We start from the raw sequence: 15,641 nt of genomic DNA, 5'->3' as shown, positions 1-15,641 counted from the left end.
ATTGCTACACCTTCAGGGTTAAAAATAGGCATCACATGATGCTAGCTTCTACCCTTACCAAAACCAGACAGCTGCTGACACGCTTTGGGATTTAACACCTTCAGCTTCGTCTGGTGACCCATCTCACGATGCTTTTATAAGAATCCAGCATCATGGGTTCTCATCCATGCCATGCACTGATTGCCAAAAAATAAAGGAGCTTTTGCACCTGGTAAGTGACGTGGACAGCATTTCCCTGTTTAGCTCTGCGTGGCTCATCGATCCGGGCAGCTGACCTGTAGGAGCACCTGAACTGGAGCTGGTAACGGAGCCGGCACAGCGGGGTGGGTGCTGGTGTCCTGGTGTAGAGGCAGCACATCACGGTGCTGTTGGTGGTACAGAAGGCTCTGAAGTATGATTTGTTTTGTTTTGCTTTGTTTTTCTGCTCAAAAAGTGATACAAACCCCATGGGTGCTCCCAAGGGACTTGGTGATTCAGGGACAGCGACGGCTCTGGCACCAGGGCTGAACAGAGCAGCCGGGCAGAGCAGGGTAGCGCAGCGAGGTGCACGGCCCCGAGGCTTCACGAAATGAGGAGGGAATATCCATATGCAGCTTCATCACAAAGCCTCACAGACGTACAATAATGTGCCTTCAAAGGTTCACGATCTCACCTCCCCCAGCTTCACCTACAGCTAAAACTTAAAACTAAAATTAAAGGAACTCCTCCACTGAAGGATCCGGATTAAATGAAATCTGCCGGGGGTTCTTTTACTCCTGAAACCAGACCCAAAAAAAAAGTATGTAATGAAATATTATTATCCAGTGCATTATTCAGCGCAGCATATATTGAGTTCTTCTTGAACTGAACCATTTGATAACTAAAGACATCAGGAAAATCAAACTGATAAATGTATTGTTTGGTAGGATGTGCTTCTGAGTACAATTAGCAGGAAGAATTTTAATGTCAAACCCAGTTTAGATTCCGGGAAGGACATAATATACAAATCATTCTTTTGCATTTGAAATTAATTTGGCAGCGCTTCTTCAGATCTCAATTAGACTCTTAGCAGAGAATTGTCACGATGCACAGCCTAATAGCCACTTGTAGCTTTCTTCCAAAACAGTAGATTAGCTCCAGGAGTTCTTCGCACCGCATATACGCGACTCAGTTAAAAGTAAGTGCAAGCATCCAGAATAATTAGTATCCCGTTAAAAGCAAAAAAGCCCGTGGACATCTACGGCATACTCTGGATAACGATTCTGGAACTGAGGAAGAAACCACCCATTTGTGATCTTAGCTTGCTTTTGGTTTTTGTAACCGCTAAGCAACGCTGCTGCTTGCGCTGGGTTGCAGCTAACTGCAATGCCCTGTTTTTCTTTTAAAATATCACATTTTGGAGCCACTTCTGGAAACGACAAACTGCGAGGTGCCTCTCAATTGCTCATTATCTTTTGCAGAACAAATATTTAAGAGTTGATAAAACATATCAAGGCAGATGACCAGCCGTGCAAACTTTTGGCTTAGCAGCCATCCCGCAGTGAAGCCCCATGCGATGCCTTTTATGTACGAAACCACAACAGACGCGTGTGAGCCCGCTGGACTAAATGTTATTCCAAGTTCAAATATCTCTTTAAAGTTCTCAGGCTTCATAAGATGCAGGCGGTATTCAAAATGTCTTGAAGGGGTTTAAATCTGCCGCCACCCCAAGGAGGACAGGCTAATGAACTGGAGTGCTTCCAGGTCTAAACCTTGCTGCTTTAGACTTTGCAGGGAGCCACAAATAGCAAAGCCTTGGGACAGAAATAAAAAATAAATAAAAGAACTTCCTCCCTTAATATACAAAACTTCAGCTCAAAACACCAGCAATTAGGATCCTTTATCCCTTTCTTTCCAGTTCAGGAAGAGATGTTCCCCAACACACGGTTCCTGCCTTTACAGTTGCTCTGATTTTCTCATGATTAATAAAAGGTTGAAATGCCACGAAATGCATCAGGAATATTTTCAGCAGACATTAACTGCTACTGAACAGCGAACATCTGCATATTAGTCTAACGCTCCAGAGATATTTCTGAAGCAAGTACTGAGAAAGGATTTTTTTTCCCCAGCAAGATTAGAGGTGCAGCCTCACTCGTGCTTCAGGGTGAAATACAGCCCCACCAGCCTTCGCCTGGTTTTATAGAGGCGGCATGGGACACAGATCTACGCTCCCAGGAGGCCAGCAAATCCCATGCACACTTTAGGGACAGAAAAGAGGTTTGTCAAGGGAAGCATAACAACAAAACACGGAATAAACAGAGTCACAGTGGATGCACGACGCCGTCAGGCAGCCCGAGCCCACCTTCCTAGCTGCAGGATGTCTCTGTCGATAGGCACACGAGTGGCTGCAAACACACATACCATAATTTAGGCCATACAATAACAATTAAAATGGTCACTATTTTAGTACTGGAAATCATTAGTCCACCTCTAGATCCCAGAAGCCAGGGATGTAATTTCTAACTCAGCCTGGGTAAAGTAACCTGCTCTGCAGGATGCTCCCACTGCGGAAACCACCGTGTGAAGAGCCCCTGCTAAAGCATATTCCTTCAAGGAATCTCAGCCTTCTCAGCACAGGAAAAAGCCTCTGTTGTTTTAAGCCTAGCCAAGTCCATTCATTTCATCCCCAGGCCCAGTTAATTTGACAGGTACGATACTAAACCAAAAATCCTGCAAGGTCTTTGCTGAAAAGGTCAGTGCATTACGCAACCAGGTTTTATGGACAACAAAAAAACGCCCTCCGTATGCAGAAACAAATCTGCAGGATCTTCATAGCATTTATCCATGCGCACTCATCTATTTCATTTATAAATGAAGAATGAATTTCTGGGCACACGCACGGGTTCTGAAAACTGGATCCTGAAAAAGCGACACGCACTGAAAGATGTTACCCTCTGTCTACACATTGCCAGGAGTGGTTTTTGCCTACACAGAGAAATATTTGCCACCAAAGAAAGCAACAAAATTGCTCACATTCAATTGCTTATTTCATTGCATCCCTAAATAAAATTATTTAGTTGTTCAGGTTGCGGGTCTGAGCTCTTCAACTTTCTAAATAAGTAAGCAGAGATCAATGTATAAAGTATATGAATAGTCAGGGAAACGGTGCCAATTCCTTTCTGTTGGAGTTTTTCCAACTGCTCAGACTCTTCTTAAAATATAATTGCATTTCAAGCACTGTCTTCCTCCCAACATCCTATCAGGAAATGTAAAACAGTTTCTATATCCCACAATAACAAACACTGAGTAAATACTTGAATGATCCGTGCCCCAGATATAAGTGCAATCTTTCACACCATGCCTACCAATAGTCACTATGAATATTGTATCAATCCAGGTTTGAGCTGTATAGATGCAGGTTTTCAGAAAACGAAGGAAGTTTCACAAGTTGTTTTTGTGCTTCTTTCTCCTCCTACCCCATGTGTGATACAAATCTGGCCCTGCTTTTTTAATTTTTTAAAAAAAATTTATTTTTTTTATTATTATTTTTTTAGTTCTGTCCAGAATCTTTGGACTCTTTCCCCCTGTTGTGAACTCCAACTCCACCCATCAGCAGCCTGATGCAGACTTTAAATTCAGGCTTTTTCCCTGGCATCTCATCTGACAGATGCAAGTTGACTGGCCGATTACATAAGAACTAAGAGCTTATTTTCATACAGTTATTAAAAACCAGGGGTGTTTTAGTTTCTATACGCCTGTATAAAGCACAGCCGATTACGGCATGACTTCAATAATTAAGCATAACTTCAGTAACCTAAAAAGCACTTTTATTTTGGCTCTGGGTTACTTGTCAGTGGGAATAACTCTCAGGCGACTGCAGCCTGGATTAGACATCAAGGCTCAGAGTTGCACAAAACTTTCCTCTGTCCGTAAGCAGCCCAGGGCTTGCACGCTGCTGACGGACAGGCACCCACACGGCTGAAGTTCCTTCCGAAGTCACCGCAGAGATCGGCCAGGTAGTGCTGTGACAACCACGTAGCAGAGCAGCCCACATCTCCCTGCCAGTTCCCAAAACAAACACGTGCGTTGCAATCCACTCCAGCAGCAGGACACAAAGGTACGTGTTTATCAGACGGATCTCCCCGATCGTCCTTCCTCCTCTTTCCAAGATTATATATATATTTTTTTTTATCAGGCAGAAAATTAATTAAAATTCCAGACTAGGTTTTCAGGAGGAAACCCACCTCCACCCGCCTGCAAAGCCAGCGCAGCACTGGAGGAGAGCAGGTAACAGCCTCCAGATTCCCTGGGCAATGCAAGACGTAATTCCTCTGGAAAAAAGGCATGTAGGCACCAGAAACCTCCTTCTCGCTGAGAAGCATCTTATCCCTTTTCCTCCGACTTCAAAAGGCAAAACAACCACGGATTTTATGTAAATGTGGACATTAGACACAAAAAATAGAACAGGAAACATCAAATTCATTTTTCATAGGCAACGCCGCTTCCAGAGGAACAGTTGCAGATGAAAGTAGCAGCTCGAAATGAATATATCATAAGGTCTACCAAAGGAACCGATCGTCTCAAATGCCAGAAGTAAGAGCAAAGATTAAATTATTTTCATTTACAAAAACGTAAAGAGGAGCTGTTTATGTGTTCTGACTTAGCGGTTTTAAGAGGAGCCTAGTTTAAGTTGTCAGCTGCTGACAACAGTTAAAATAATTTCTAAAACATTTCTGAATCATTTCTAAATATGATTTAGAGGGGAAAAAATACAAGCAACCTGAAATCCCTGCTGATGCTTCGACAAATGGCTTTCTTCAAATTACTTGCAGATAAAACTACCGGAGTGCCTTTTTTTGCAGGACATCATGGAATGAAGAAGCTGCCTGTGAAGCTCTCCAGGTCTCCATCCTGACACAGAGGAAAAGCTCCCGGCTCTTTGTAACTGCTAAGCACAGCTGTCGGCGTTCATCGCAGAGATGAAATAATGCAGTGGCTGCAGAGCAGGGCCAAATGTCACTATGCAGCATCCTTTGGGTCAGTACAAAGCAGCTATCATATAGTAGCTGTTGACAGAGCTGATAAAAACACTTTCTTTTAATCTGGTAGTATGATGCCTTTACCTTGATAGGAATAACCCTTCCTGAAAGTATTAAAACACATAAACCTTGCTGTAAATGTAATTTAAAGGTGTCCAAGTATCTTCAGTGGATGTATTCGTAACTCCCAACAGCAATATTGAAGACGAGCAGCATTTTCTTTTAAAGTTACCTCAGCACGATCTTATTTTTAGGTAATGCAATCATGAATACATTTAGCAGCTCGCTAACAGTTCACCATGTCTAAAACTTCTTGCTGGAAATGAAAGTTGCAGTCACAAAGTTCACCTCCAAGTTGCAGCCTAGAATCCACCAGCGGAGGCAGGCGGAGTGACAGGGCTCTGCCAACTCTCGGGAGATCATTTAGTCCATTCCCCTTCTCCCCAAATTATAACCAGCAGCTTAACAGATGCTTGTCAAACTGCTTTTAAATACCTCTGCTGCTGGAGACTCTGCAACTGCCCCGAGCAATGAGTTGCAGCGCTGGCTGCTGGAGTATTTCCCCCAGCCTCAAACCTGAATGTGCCTTGCCGTGCTTTATGGCTGCAATTTCTTACATTCATAATTCCACGTGGCTCCGAGAAGACTGTTCCCATCTGCTCTGCTGCGAAATTTTGTGTATCCGAAGAGCGTTTGTGCTCTTCCAGCCCCCCTGCATTCTCTCTCCTTTAAATTGAACTGAAAGCAATGGCTATTTCAAGTCCACATGTGGATCAAGACTTAATTAAATACCATTTGAATGTTCTTTCCACCCACCCACCTCCATGCTACAGCCTACTACACTATGACCTACTGCCACCCACTCATCAATTTTCCTTTCTGGTCATCAATTTTTCTTTCCATCTCTGTTGCACGGGCATTGTTGTTCACTGAACAACAGCAGCTGACCTGGAGCTCAATCTGACAATGAAAGGGAAAGCCACACTGTCACTTTGGAAGGGCTCTTCTCCCCCTCTCCAAAAACTCACGCTGCATGGCACCCAATGAACCCCCACCTGAGCATCACACACCAAACAATGCCACCTGGAACATCCTGGGGGCAAACCAAAGGTCTGCAGCCTTACATGAGATCAGCACCATTCAAAGCCTTTGTCTCCTGATTAACAAATTGTTTTGCTGAAGTATGGGCGCTGTTTTAAGTTAGATTAGAGGCCTGTACGTAGAATTAAGTGACACGTCTAAAAACAAAAACATAACAATTATCTCATTAGATATGAAGGCTTCTGTGTTCATTTTATGTGGCATGACTACCTGTGTTATTCAACCAAAGGCCTGCTGGGCCTGGGAAGCAACCCTGGACGTGGCCCAGCACAGCCCGGGACGGGATGGGATGGATGCAGCGCTCAAGTCCGGAAGCACTGCACCAAAGATGTAAGAACCAAGTAAGCAGCATGAGAGTAATAAATGTGCCTGGGTGAGCGTGTCTTTCTGCACACAAGAGTCCTGTTAGGAAATAAGGCTGAGAAAAGTGTGGTACTACATGATAAGGCGTCCCTTAGGAGGTGCAGCCGCTGCCTTCCCTCTTCTCCCCATGCCCACAGAAAGGGCCCGGAGGTCTGACTTCCACATGAGGCCAGTCCTTTTCCCTTTGTTTTCTGCTCCCAGACGTACCTCATGCAGAGAAACAACCGAGCTCAAAAACATTCTCGATATAATTAAAAATTAGTTCACTTCGTTTGGCTTGTGTCACAGCAATAATTTGCAGAGGTGTTTTGTCAGAGGGACACGGAACGGCGCGCTCCAAGCCAGTTCTACTGAGAGGAGCTTTAAAAAGACAGAACTTGGTCTTAATTTTTTCTCTTTTCCTTCAATAAAAGTTTATAGGTGTGAAAATAAATGGAGCAGATGGACAAAAAGGTATTTTACAACGCCGCTTCCTGTTTTTGGAAACCACATTAACTTCAACAGGAAAAATGAAAAGCACTCAAATCAATTCAGAAGCATTTACCAAATGAGCTGGTGTAATGAAAATGAACTTGTAAATTAGAGATGAACAACCCCCTTAGCACTGCTGCGGATATTCATCAACACCAGAAAGCCTTGAAGAAAATGAAAAACAAACCAAACAAAACCCCAAATACCCTTTAAATGCTACTCAAACATTATATGGGTACTGCAGTTACCCAGGAAGAAAGGAAGAGGCGAAGATCATCACAGCACATCCTGCTCCTGCTTTTCCAGGACTTGCTGTTCAGCTCGGCAAAAAGACCAGACGGTACTCGAAGGATCAGGAAATCAAAGCCCCAAGCCTAACTGAGGGCATCACATGAGTGTTACTCCAAATTTTCCAGGGGAGAAGCTGCCTGCTAAGGATCCCTTTGCACTTTAAAGGAAAAACGTGGGGGAGGGAAACGCTCTTTCTATACCTTTGCTTATACATTTCTCTGACTGGAATTCCACAGTTTTAAAACAAACAACTGAGATCAGAATTGCACCCAAATGAACCCTAAGACGTTATCTGGCAATACCGTGAAGGTATTTTTGAATTTGAGGAATACCCGCCTCTATCAGATCTGGGGAAAGAGCCACTGCCTCAGTTCAGACCACCGTGTGCCTGGTTTGCTGGCACTAGTGTCCAAGCACAGACCTTGCTGCTCATGTTTCAGCCTCCCCCAGAACTAAGTGGAGCACAGAGGTGCTCTCCTTCCTGAAGGGATGCCAGAGAACATATGCTGCGAGGGTTTCCAAAGCACCTGCAACAAAATCCTCCAGATAGTTGGAGTTCTTGAAGCAAAACTGCTTTCAAACTTTTTTTTTAAATGAGAAAGAAACCCAACGGGCTTCAGATCTTCCCCATCAAGCAATCTCAAAGGGTTCTTGGCTTTAAAACAGCAGGTGCTTTGCGAGCTACAGCCGCACAGGAGCGTGCATCCACAGCCCATGGATGTGATTCAAAAGATGGCTGCATCTACCTCACGTTTACTAGGAGTGGATTTTATTACGTGGTTAAGACAACTTCAGAAGCTGGGATTAAAATTATGGTGAATTTTTATAATGAAAGTAGGAAGTGTAGTACAGGATTTTATGTAAGTAAACACTGGCAACTTTATAGCCCCGGTAGCTACCAGTGAGCACATCAGAGATTTCTCCAGGCAACTAGTAAATAAAATGTTTTTCCTTATACTTTCATCACAGTACACATTAAAGCATTTGATGCTCTTAATGAATGTCACAAACATAAAATATTACATAAAGGCGTGTTCAGTAATGACAATGCTGCAATTATGAGCAAAAAAACGGGGATTAGAAATATTTACAGCTTGTCTCTTCATTACCAGGCTGATGGAATCTGGGTATAAATGCCCTTTCAGTTCTGTCTTGTTAATATCACTGAAAACATCTGAGAATATAACTCCGTGTCAGCATACAGTAACCACTAGTTTTTGAGGTCATATGCGAAACATATTGATCTCCAAAGGAATAAATTCATTATCATAAGATACGTGTAGTTCCCTACTGAATCGGCAGCCTCTTCCAAAATTTGGCTCTCTGAATGATGCCACCCTTAATTTGGGGAGCCCCAAACCAGGCCCTTAAAGCATCCTCCTGAAAAGGCAATTTTCAAATAATTATTTGCATCCCAGAAGGAAACGAAAAAACCCTAGCTGCTGCATTGTGTTTTACTGTTTCCAAGCAACACTGTTGTTTCAGATCAAACGTGAAACAGCCATCTCAGTCAGCCACAGAGCTTTTCCCTCTGTACTTACTTATTCTGCATCATGTTCATTATAACCCAGTCGAAGGGATAGACGTTCTTCCCAATGAGATTCTTGAACATGATGAATGTTTCCATCAGAAAATCCTAAAACAAGAGAAAATATTTGGAAAAGACTCCTCTTATAGATCAAAAAAACCACAAGTGATAGTGTCAGTTATTAATGACTAGATTCAAGAGGTGCTTTATTGTTCTGCTTCATAAAAAAAGCCATTATTCATATAAAATAAATTTTACTAAGTCATATTTCTATACGATGTATATAAATTCTGCAATGATTCCGTTTAAGTTTTTCAGAAGTGGTATCAATGGCAATCCTACATCGTGAAGGACTCACTGTATTACTCAGGAAGAAGCTATGAAAAGGAAGCTTTTGCTGAAAAAATGTTTTCTTTTCTATACTGTAGGTGCATGCACTGAGTCTCTCTCTGTGCACGCAGACTGTATTGCAGCACACACGTAGCAACACATGCCTGGCATATACTTGACCTTTTTGGAAGTAAAAAATAGTTAAAAACATACGTAAAAAAGCTAAAAAGAGTAAGGCGTTAATTTTAATCTGATAATTAGACTGAAAATACTTCCTGGCACCAGTTGCTGAGTTTTCCTTCTCTTCAAGTACATCCTGCTGAAATTTTCCCTTGCTGAAAACAAAATTATGTTTTGGTTTGTTTTGTTTTTAAGCCACAGCTCAGAAATGGATTCAGGTGAGTGTTGTGTTACCCACGACCTCGAGTAGCTGGTAACACTGCTTCTGGTTTGGCCATCAAGAAGCTACGAGAGACTTTCTCCCTAAAGGGAACAGCAGTAATTGCTTCTGCAAGTGAAAATCTGACCCAGAACAAAGTTAATTTAGTAGCACAAACCAATTTATTTCTACCCAGATATAAACAAACATCTCTTTGGAACAGAAACCTGATGTACTTTACAATGTAAATCATCTTCTACAATTTGGGAATCTATAATTGCTATCTAACAATTTAAGTGATATCAAATGTCCACAGTAAGATAGAGAGAGGGGAAAAAAAAGGAGCTTAATGCAAGCAGTCCTTGATTCACTTCACGCAGAGATAAAAATGAACTTTTATTCTCATCCAAGGTTAAAATACTTTTCCTTTGCTACAGCTCCTCGGTAACTGTATTAATATTGTCTATCTTTTAAAATGTCAAATGTCTACAAAAAAAATAAAAAATTACATTCAGTGGGCTTCAAACTAAGGCTGTTTTTTTATGTAACCTTTTCAGTGAGAAACAAATAAGAAGTTACTGCTCTTACACGGGTTTCTTCATGTGCGAGAGCCAGCGTCTTTGCTAGATATTATCTTATGACTCGTTGTTCTTTTAAAACATTTTTCCTGGCTTGAAATTCATCACTGGTGTGAAACAGGGAGATGCAAAGACCCTGAGGGCACAACACAGGGATCAGGAAGGGATGTGAAGCTCCTGGCTGCTCAGCCGGGCCCTGTGCATGTTGCAGGGTTTGCTGTGGGGCCGCACAAGCACCTGCCCAGGACCCAGGCCGAAGAGGGCCAACAGCAGCCACAAGGCATGTTTTCCCCCCAAATCTACGACATTACTTCAGTAAACTGCCGTGTTCTTTCACCAAAACCACTCCCAACACAACAACATCAAAAAAGATGTTTTGACATTAACAGAACTGAGGTGAAATTTCCAAGTGCTTGTGGTTAATGAGACGTTACCGGTGCGTAAGGCACAGCTCAGCCCAGACACACACGGCTCAGGAAAATGTGTCTTCATTTAGCAGATCAAACTGCATACTTTGCTGCTCATTTTTCACGAGTTTGGTGAGAGAGTTACATAATTCCTAATGATCACCTTGCATATTTTGCTGCCCAAGCACTGCTCGGTATTTATACCAGGTGCCTGCTCCCTTCCCGCGCTGGGGGATCTGCTTTCTGCTGGGGCTGCTTCACAGCTCAGCAACCCAACGCTTCTGTGGAAGTGGCACCATAGGAAGGGTCATCACCTATCCAAGAGAAATCTGAGCTCACAGTGGCTTTTTTTCCTGCTATTTTGTGACTACAGACGCATACTGTCTTGGTTTCCTGCAGCAAACCCCACCACTACTTCATTTGCTGCTGGTTTTGGCTGTTGAACCTCTGCATAATTTGCTGATCAAGCTGCATGTGACACTGGATGAATTTTCCTTTTTTTTTTTTGGATGATTCGTATTTGTCACTGACCTTAAATGTTGTCCTACACGGGGCTGAGCTGCTTTGCTGATTCAGCCCTACATTTTTATCTACCGATATTCGCATTTTAATAGTCCTACTTTCACCCAGGTACTTTAAATAATGCACTGTAGTAACTAATGTAATTATTCATCAGCTAAACAGCTTCTGACGCTTACCTGTATTTCATGTACTCTCAATCCTATGCTCTTTTTAATTCTATTTTTCATATAAAAAAGTAAATGGTTTAAATGGGATAACTCCTTACTAGGAGCAAAATCCAGCTTTTGCATGGGGAGTGGGAATGGACGGGGGAGCTACCAGTCCATGCTGTGTTGCTGTACAGCCTGTTTATTTTCAGTATACCTAGAATCAGAACAAATTATCCTGAACATTTGAAAGATGATTGAAAAAATGTACTAAAGGAACAAGGCAACTCTTGATGTATTGCCAACTGCTGATACAGATCCTGTTCACTGTCCCAAGGAAGTAGAATTCACAATAGATGGGACCCATTCATAATTTCCATCAAATTACAGAAAGAAACCAGAGCAGGCTCAGCCTTGTAACAGGGTAGGATGTGACAGAGGCTTTTTGGCTGAACCCCCACTGAGCTCCATCACGGAGGCTGCCCCCAGACAGGCCCCATGCAGGGGTCCCACCACCATGGGAACTCCAAGTCCTACACTCACACCACAACTCGAAGTCCTAGGGGATTTTAAGGGGAAGGATGGAGGTATACCAGATGGTGATCCTAAACATTATATGGAGCTCATCTTCCTACTCACTTCACTGACCCCAAGACAAAATCTCGAATGCCTTTAGGAGGAATATTTCTTAAAATATTCAACAGAGCAAAACATTAGACTTTCTTTTTGTCAACTAATGTCACAAATTCCTCTAACAATTGAAGTCTACCAAGTAAAAGAGGAAGTGAAATCGGTTAGCTCCAGAAATAACCCCACTGATCGTGGATGATGTTTCATCTCAGGATGATAGCAGGCTTGACAATAACAAATTCCTCTTTGAAAAGAAACACCTTAATCCGAACAGCTTCTAAAATTGAACCTAAACAGTATATTCTACAGGGAGAGATAAGACTGGTTTTATCACATTCCAGCTCATCTCTTCTAACATTTTAAGGCCAAGAAAGACCATTATAATAATCTAAAAGTGACACCTACCTAACACAGGCCATAAAGTTTCATCTAGCAGTTCCAGCACCGAACTTACAACTTCTGGTTAAGCATAAGCACATGCTGAAGAAAGATATAAGGGTTTCAAATGGTGAGGAAGCATCCACAGCTTCACTTAAGTTCATCATTTAAAACGGAAAAAAAAATGAAGAAAACGCTGTGTGTTTGTTTGAATGTGTTTAGTTTCAGTTTTAAATCACTACTTTCTTATGCCTTTGTGGTTAGATGAAATACCCTGTAATAGGAGAGGCAGCTACCAGCTCCATATGTAGGGACTTTGGGTTTGAATGAAATCAGTTTGGATCTAAACTCTCAAGAGAGGCAAAGAGCACTAGCAGAAGGCTCAAAAATGGTGGTGGGACTAAAAAGAAATGTGGAAAAAAAAGCATTAAAAAGTTAAAACTAAGGAGAGAAGGGCCTGCTTTCCACCCAAAGCACACGATATCAGGTAATATATATAGTTCAGTAGCATCCCACCACTGAAGACAGACAGAAAACAAAAGTGTTAAGAGGAACATGGGAAAATCTGAACCTCAGCACCGATAGAGGTAAGGGAGGCAATGCTCCTGGGAGAGCTAGCAAACCCTCCTGTACTGAACAAGATGTGGGCTTTGAATTAACACTGAAATCCCATAGAAGAATAAATACTTAAGAGAACTGTAATTCCCTTTTTGCTACTCACTGAAAAGGTTATCTATCTTTTTTCATACAGAGAAATTGGGTTGTATCTTCATCCTTTTGTCCTACACGATGAGTGAATGGGGGTGAGTTTTTTTGTGTAAAAAAGGTAGTTTATTCACTGAGGTTTCCTTTTATCACAAGATTTACAATGTATTGCCATTACACCTCTGACCTTCATTTATATTATTTACATTTTAAAGTCAATTTAAGATATTATTACTTACCACTAGCACACTACCTATTCAGTGTTTCACCAGCTTACTACATACTTTAATTTCCACTAATGTGCATCATCATTTAATCAACAGCATCATTAAAACATTTAAAAGATACATTTCTGTAAAGGTACAAGAACTATTACACCAACTGACTAAGCTTGGATTAGCATATCTGCTCCTACAAACCACAGTCAGGTGGCATAACAAGCAGAAAATAAGCAATCAAACAGCATATATGCTGATGGAAAATAAGATTTTAATAATATGGAATAAGCCCATCCACAAAACCCAAGAACACGCAGAACAGGATGAATATACAGGGAGTAAGGACAAAGGAAAAAAGTGATTCATCATGTATCCCAAAGCACTGCATAGCATATAAATCACTCTCTTAAAACAAGCAATTATAAATAGATCACTTGCCAAACTTCAAATGCATAAATACTCTCTTGTTTTCACCAAGAAAGATCTGACCCTAGAGAATCACCTCAGACAATTTTCAAAAAAGTGACTTTTAAATAAACACTTTTAATTCCGTTAGAATAATCACAATTTCCTAACCAATTTTCTTTCTCTGCATTTTATCATTACGAGGTTAGAGAGCAAACTGCTTTTACCTTTTCCTTATAAAACCCTGTAATCGCTTTGCCTTTTCCAGAGCTACGTGGCTTGAACCACTTTAAAACTACAAAAATATTTGCCTTCATTAACCAGGAGTGTTAACTCATGCCTTTTCTACAAATAAAAACATAATTTCACTGAACTAGATACATCTAGCTAGGGAATGCTTCGCTGTTAGAGAACAAGTCTTATGAGGAGAAGCTGAGGGAGCTGGGGTTGGTTAGCCCAGAGAAAACGAGGCTCTGGGGAGAACTTTTCACCCTCTACAATTACCTTAAAGGAGGCTATAGCGAGGTGGGGATTGGGCTCTTCTCCCAATCACCAAGTGATAAGATGAGGGGAAACGGCCCCAAGTCGCACCAGGAGAGGTTTGTGTTGGATATTAGGAAAAATGTCTTTATTGAATGGGTTGTGCAGCACTGGAATAAGCTGCCCAGGGAAGTGGTTGAGTTGCCATCCCAGGAGGTCTTCAAGAAACGTGTATATTTAGGACTTAGAAGTAAGGTTTAGTGTTGGACATTAGTACTAGGTTAAAAGTTGGACTGGGTGATCTTAGAGGTCTTTTCCAACCTGAATGATCTATGATTATTACTGGAAAACCAAGTGGGGGAAAAAATTTATCCAAGGACATGCTTAAAGAAGCCAAAGCAGACTAATTGGGAAGCAACGATTTAATATCATGATGTTCTTCTTCAGGTCTTTGCAGTTGGACTTTGTCTTCATTCTCCTGAATCTTCAGCTCTGTACTTCACTCTTCTAGATCAGATACAAATACATTGAGCAACAGAGGCTCTAGCACCTGATCTGAAAATTGGCACCAGGCAAAGAGCTCAAGTCTTGCAGAACAGAAGCAGAGGTAAGGAGAACAAAAATTAAAGGCAATAAGAAAAACTGGAAAATCCAAACAGAGAAATTACACAAACAGAAGACCATGGGTTTTGTTCCATTGGGTACAGAAGGAAGAAGGCAATCTAAACGAAGGCCACCCTGAAGATTAAAGCAGAGATGAAAGCTGCCTGAAGTGCCGAACAGAATCCCCTGCAGCAGAGTGGGCAATGTAATACTGCTGATCAGACTTCAGGTCATCTGCTAATTGATGGATCTCAGCCAACAAGTTTGGTCGCTACTTTGCAGCATGCACTTGCCATATGGCAATGATAGTTTCAGGTCATTAGAGAGTTATCTCCTTAGCTATAAACTCTCTTCTATTATGCTCTAATTAAGTTGTGTTGTAGGATTAGTTAGACTACTGAACGACCACGAGAAGACAAATTTCAATTATTATTGCTTATTTAACAACTGAGGGCATCTTTAAGGTTAAAATGCTTTGTATAAATTTTAAAGCTAGCAGGTCTGCAAGTAAAAGCTATTTAAACAAATGAAGAAAATTGGGACATCTGGGAGATTTAATGCTAGAAGTTCTTTTCCTCAAGAAAGCTTTTTTTTTCCCCCTCTCTCCTTAAACAAAACAGATTTTTAGTAATGACTTGGAATTACTATTTCCTAATACTTTCTTTTAATTACCTTACATCTAATGTCTCAGAGCTTGCGTTGAAAATATTGAACAGCTCCAGAGATGAGCTGCATTTCTGTGTGCGGCAGGAAGGTTAATTTGGTCCTTTGCAAATTCAGAAAATGTCACACTGCTTTATTAATTATTTTTAGATTACATTTGTAACTTTAAACATTTTGTCCACACTTCATAAGTATATTTAAAAAATGGGAAAGAAATACAAACACAAACTAAGCTCTCTTGTGGAGAGATAGAAGACGTTACACTTACCACAACATCTGACCTCATCTTTCCAAAAGTCTTGATTAAATGAGCGTAGTGATAGTCCTCCATTTGCCTTAGAATGGCAGTCATGCAGGCAACAAAACTTCCCTACCAAAGACAAAAATATAAACAGGTCAAGGATTTAAGATAGGGCAACATAATACTTGCTATCAAAACACGCTAT

General features: G+C 41.4%; 1 protein-coding gene across 2 annotated transcripts in view; it reads right to left on the bottom strand.

The window, feature by feature from the left end:
- DOCK1 (dedicator of cytokinesis 1) overlaps positions 1-15,641 on the bottom strand; it is a 257,844-nt gene that overhangs the window by 107,639 nt on the left and 134,564 nt on the right. For both annotated transcript variants that reach the window (XM_032190845.1, XM_032190846.1), the window contains exons 28-29: positions 15,464-15,565; positions 8,765-8,859 (exon numbers count right to left, since the gene is read on the bottom strand). In XM_032190845.1, coding sequence (XP_032046736.1) covers positions 8,765-8,859; positions 15,464-15,565 — 197 coding nt within the window. The remainder of the gene's footprint in view (positions 1-8,764; positions 8,860-15,463; positions 15,566-15,641) is intronic.

Source organism: Aythya fuligula, chromosome 7 (genome assembly GCF_009819795.1).
Source record: "Aythya fuligula isolate bAytFul2 chromosome 7, bAytFul2.pri, whole genome shotgun sequence".
Classification (NCBI taxonomy): Eukaryota; Metazoa; Chordata; class Aves; order Anseriformes; family Anatidae; genus Aythya; species Aythya fuligula.
This window is presented reverse-complemented; position numbering and strand designations above follow the sequence as displayed.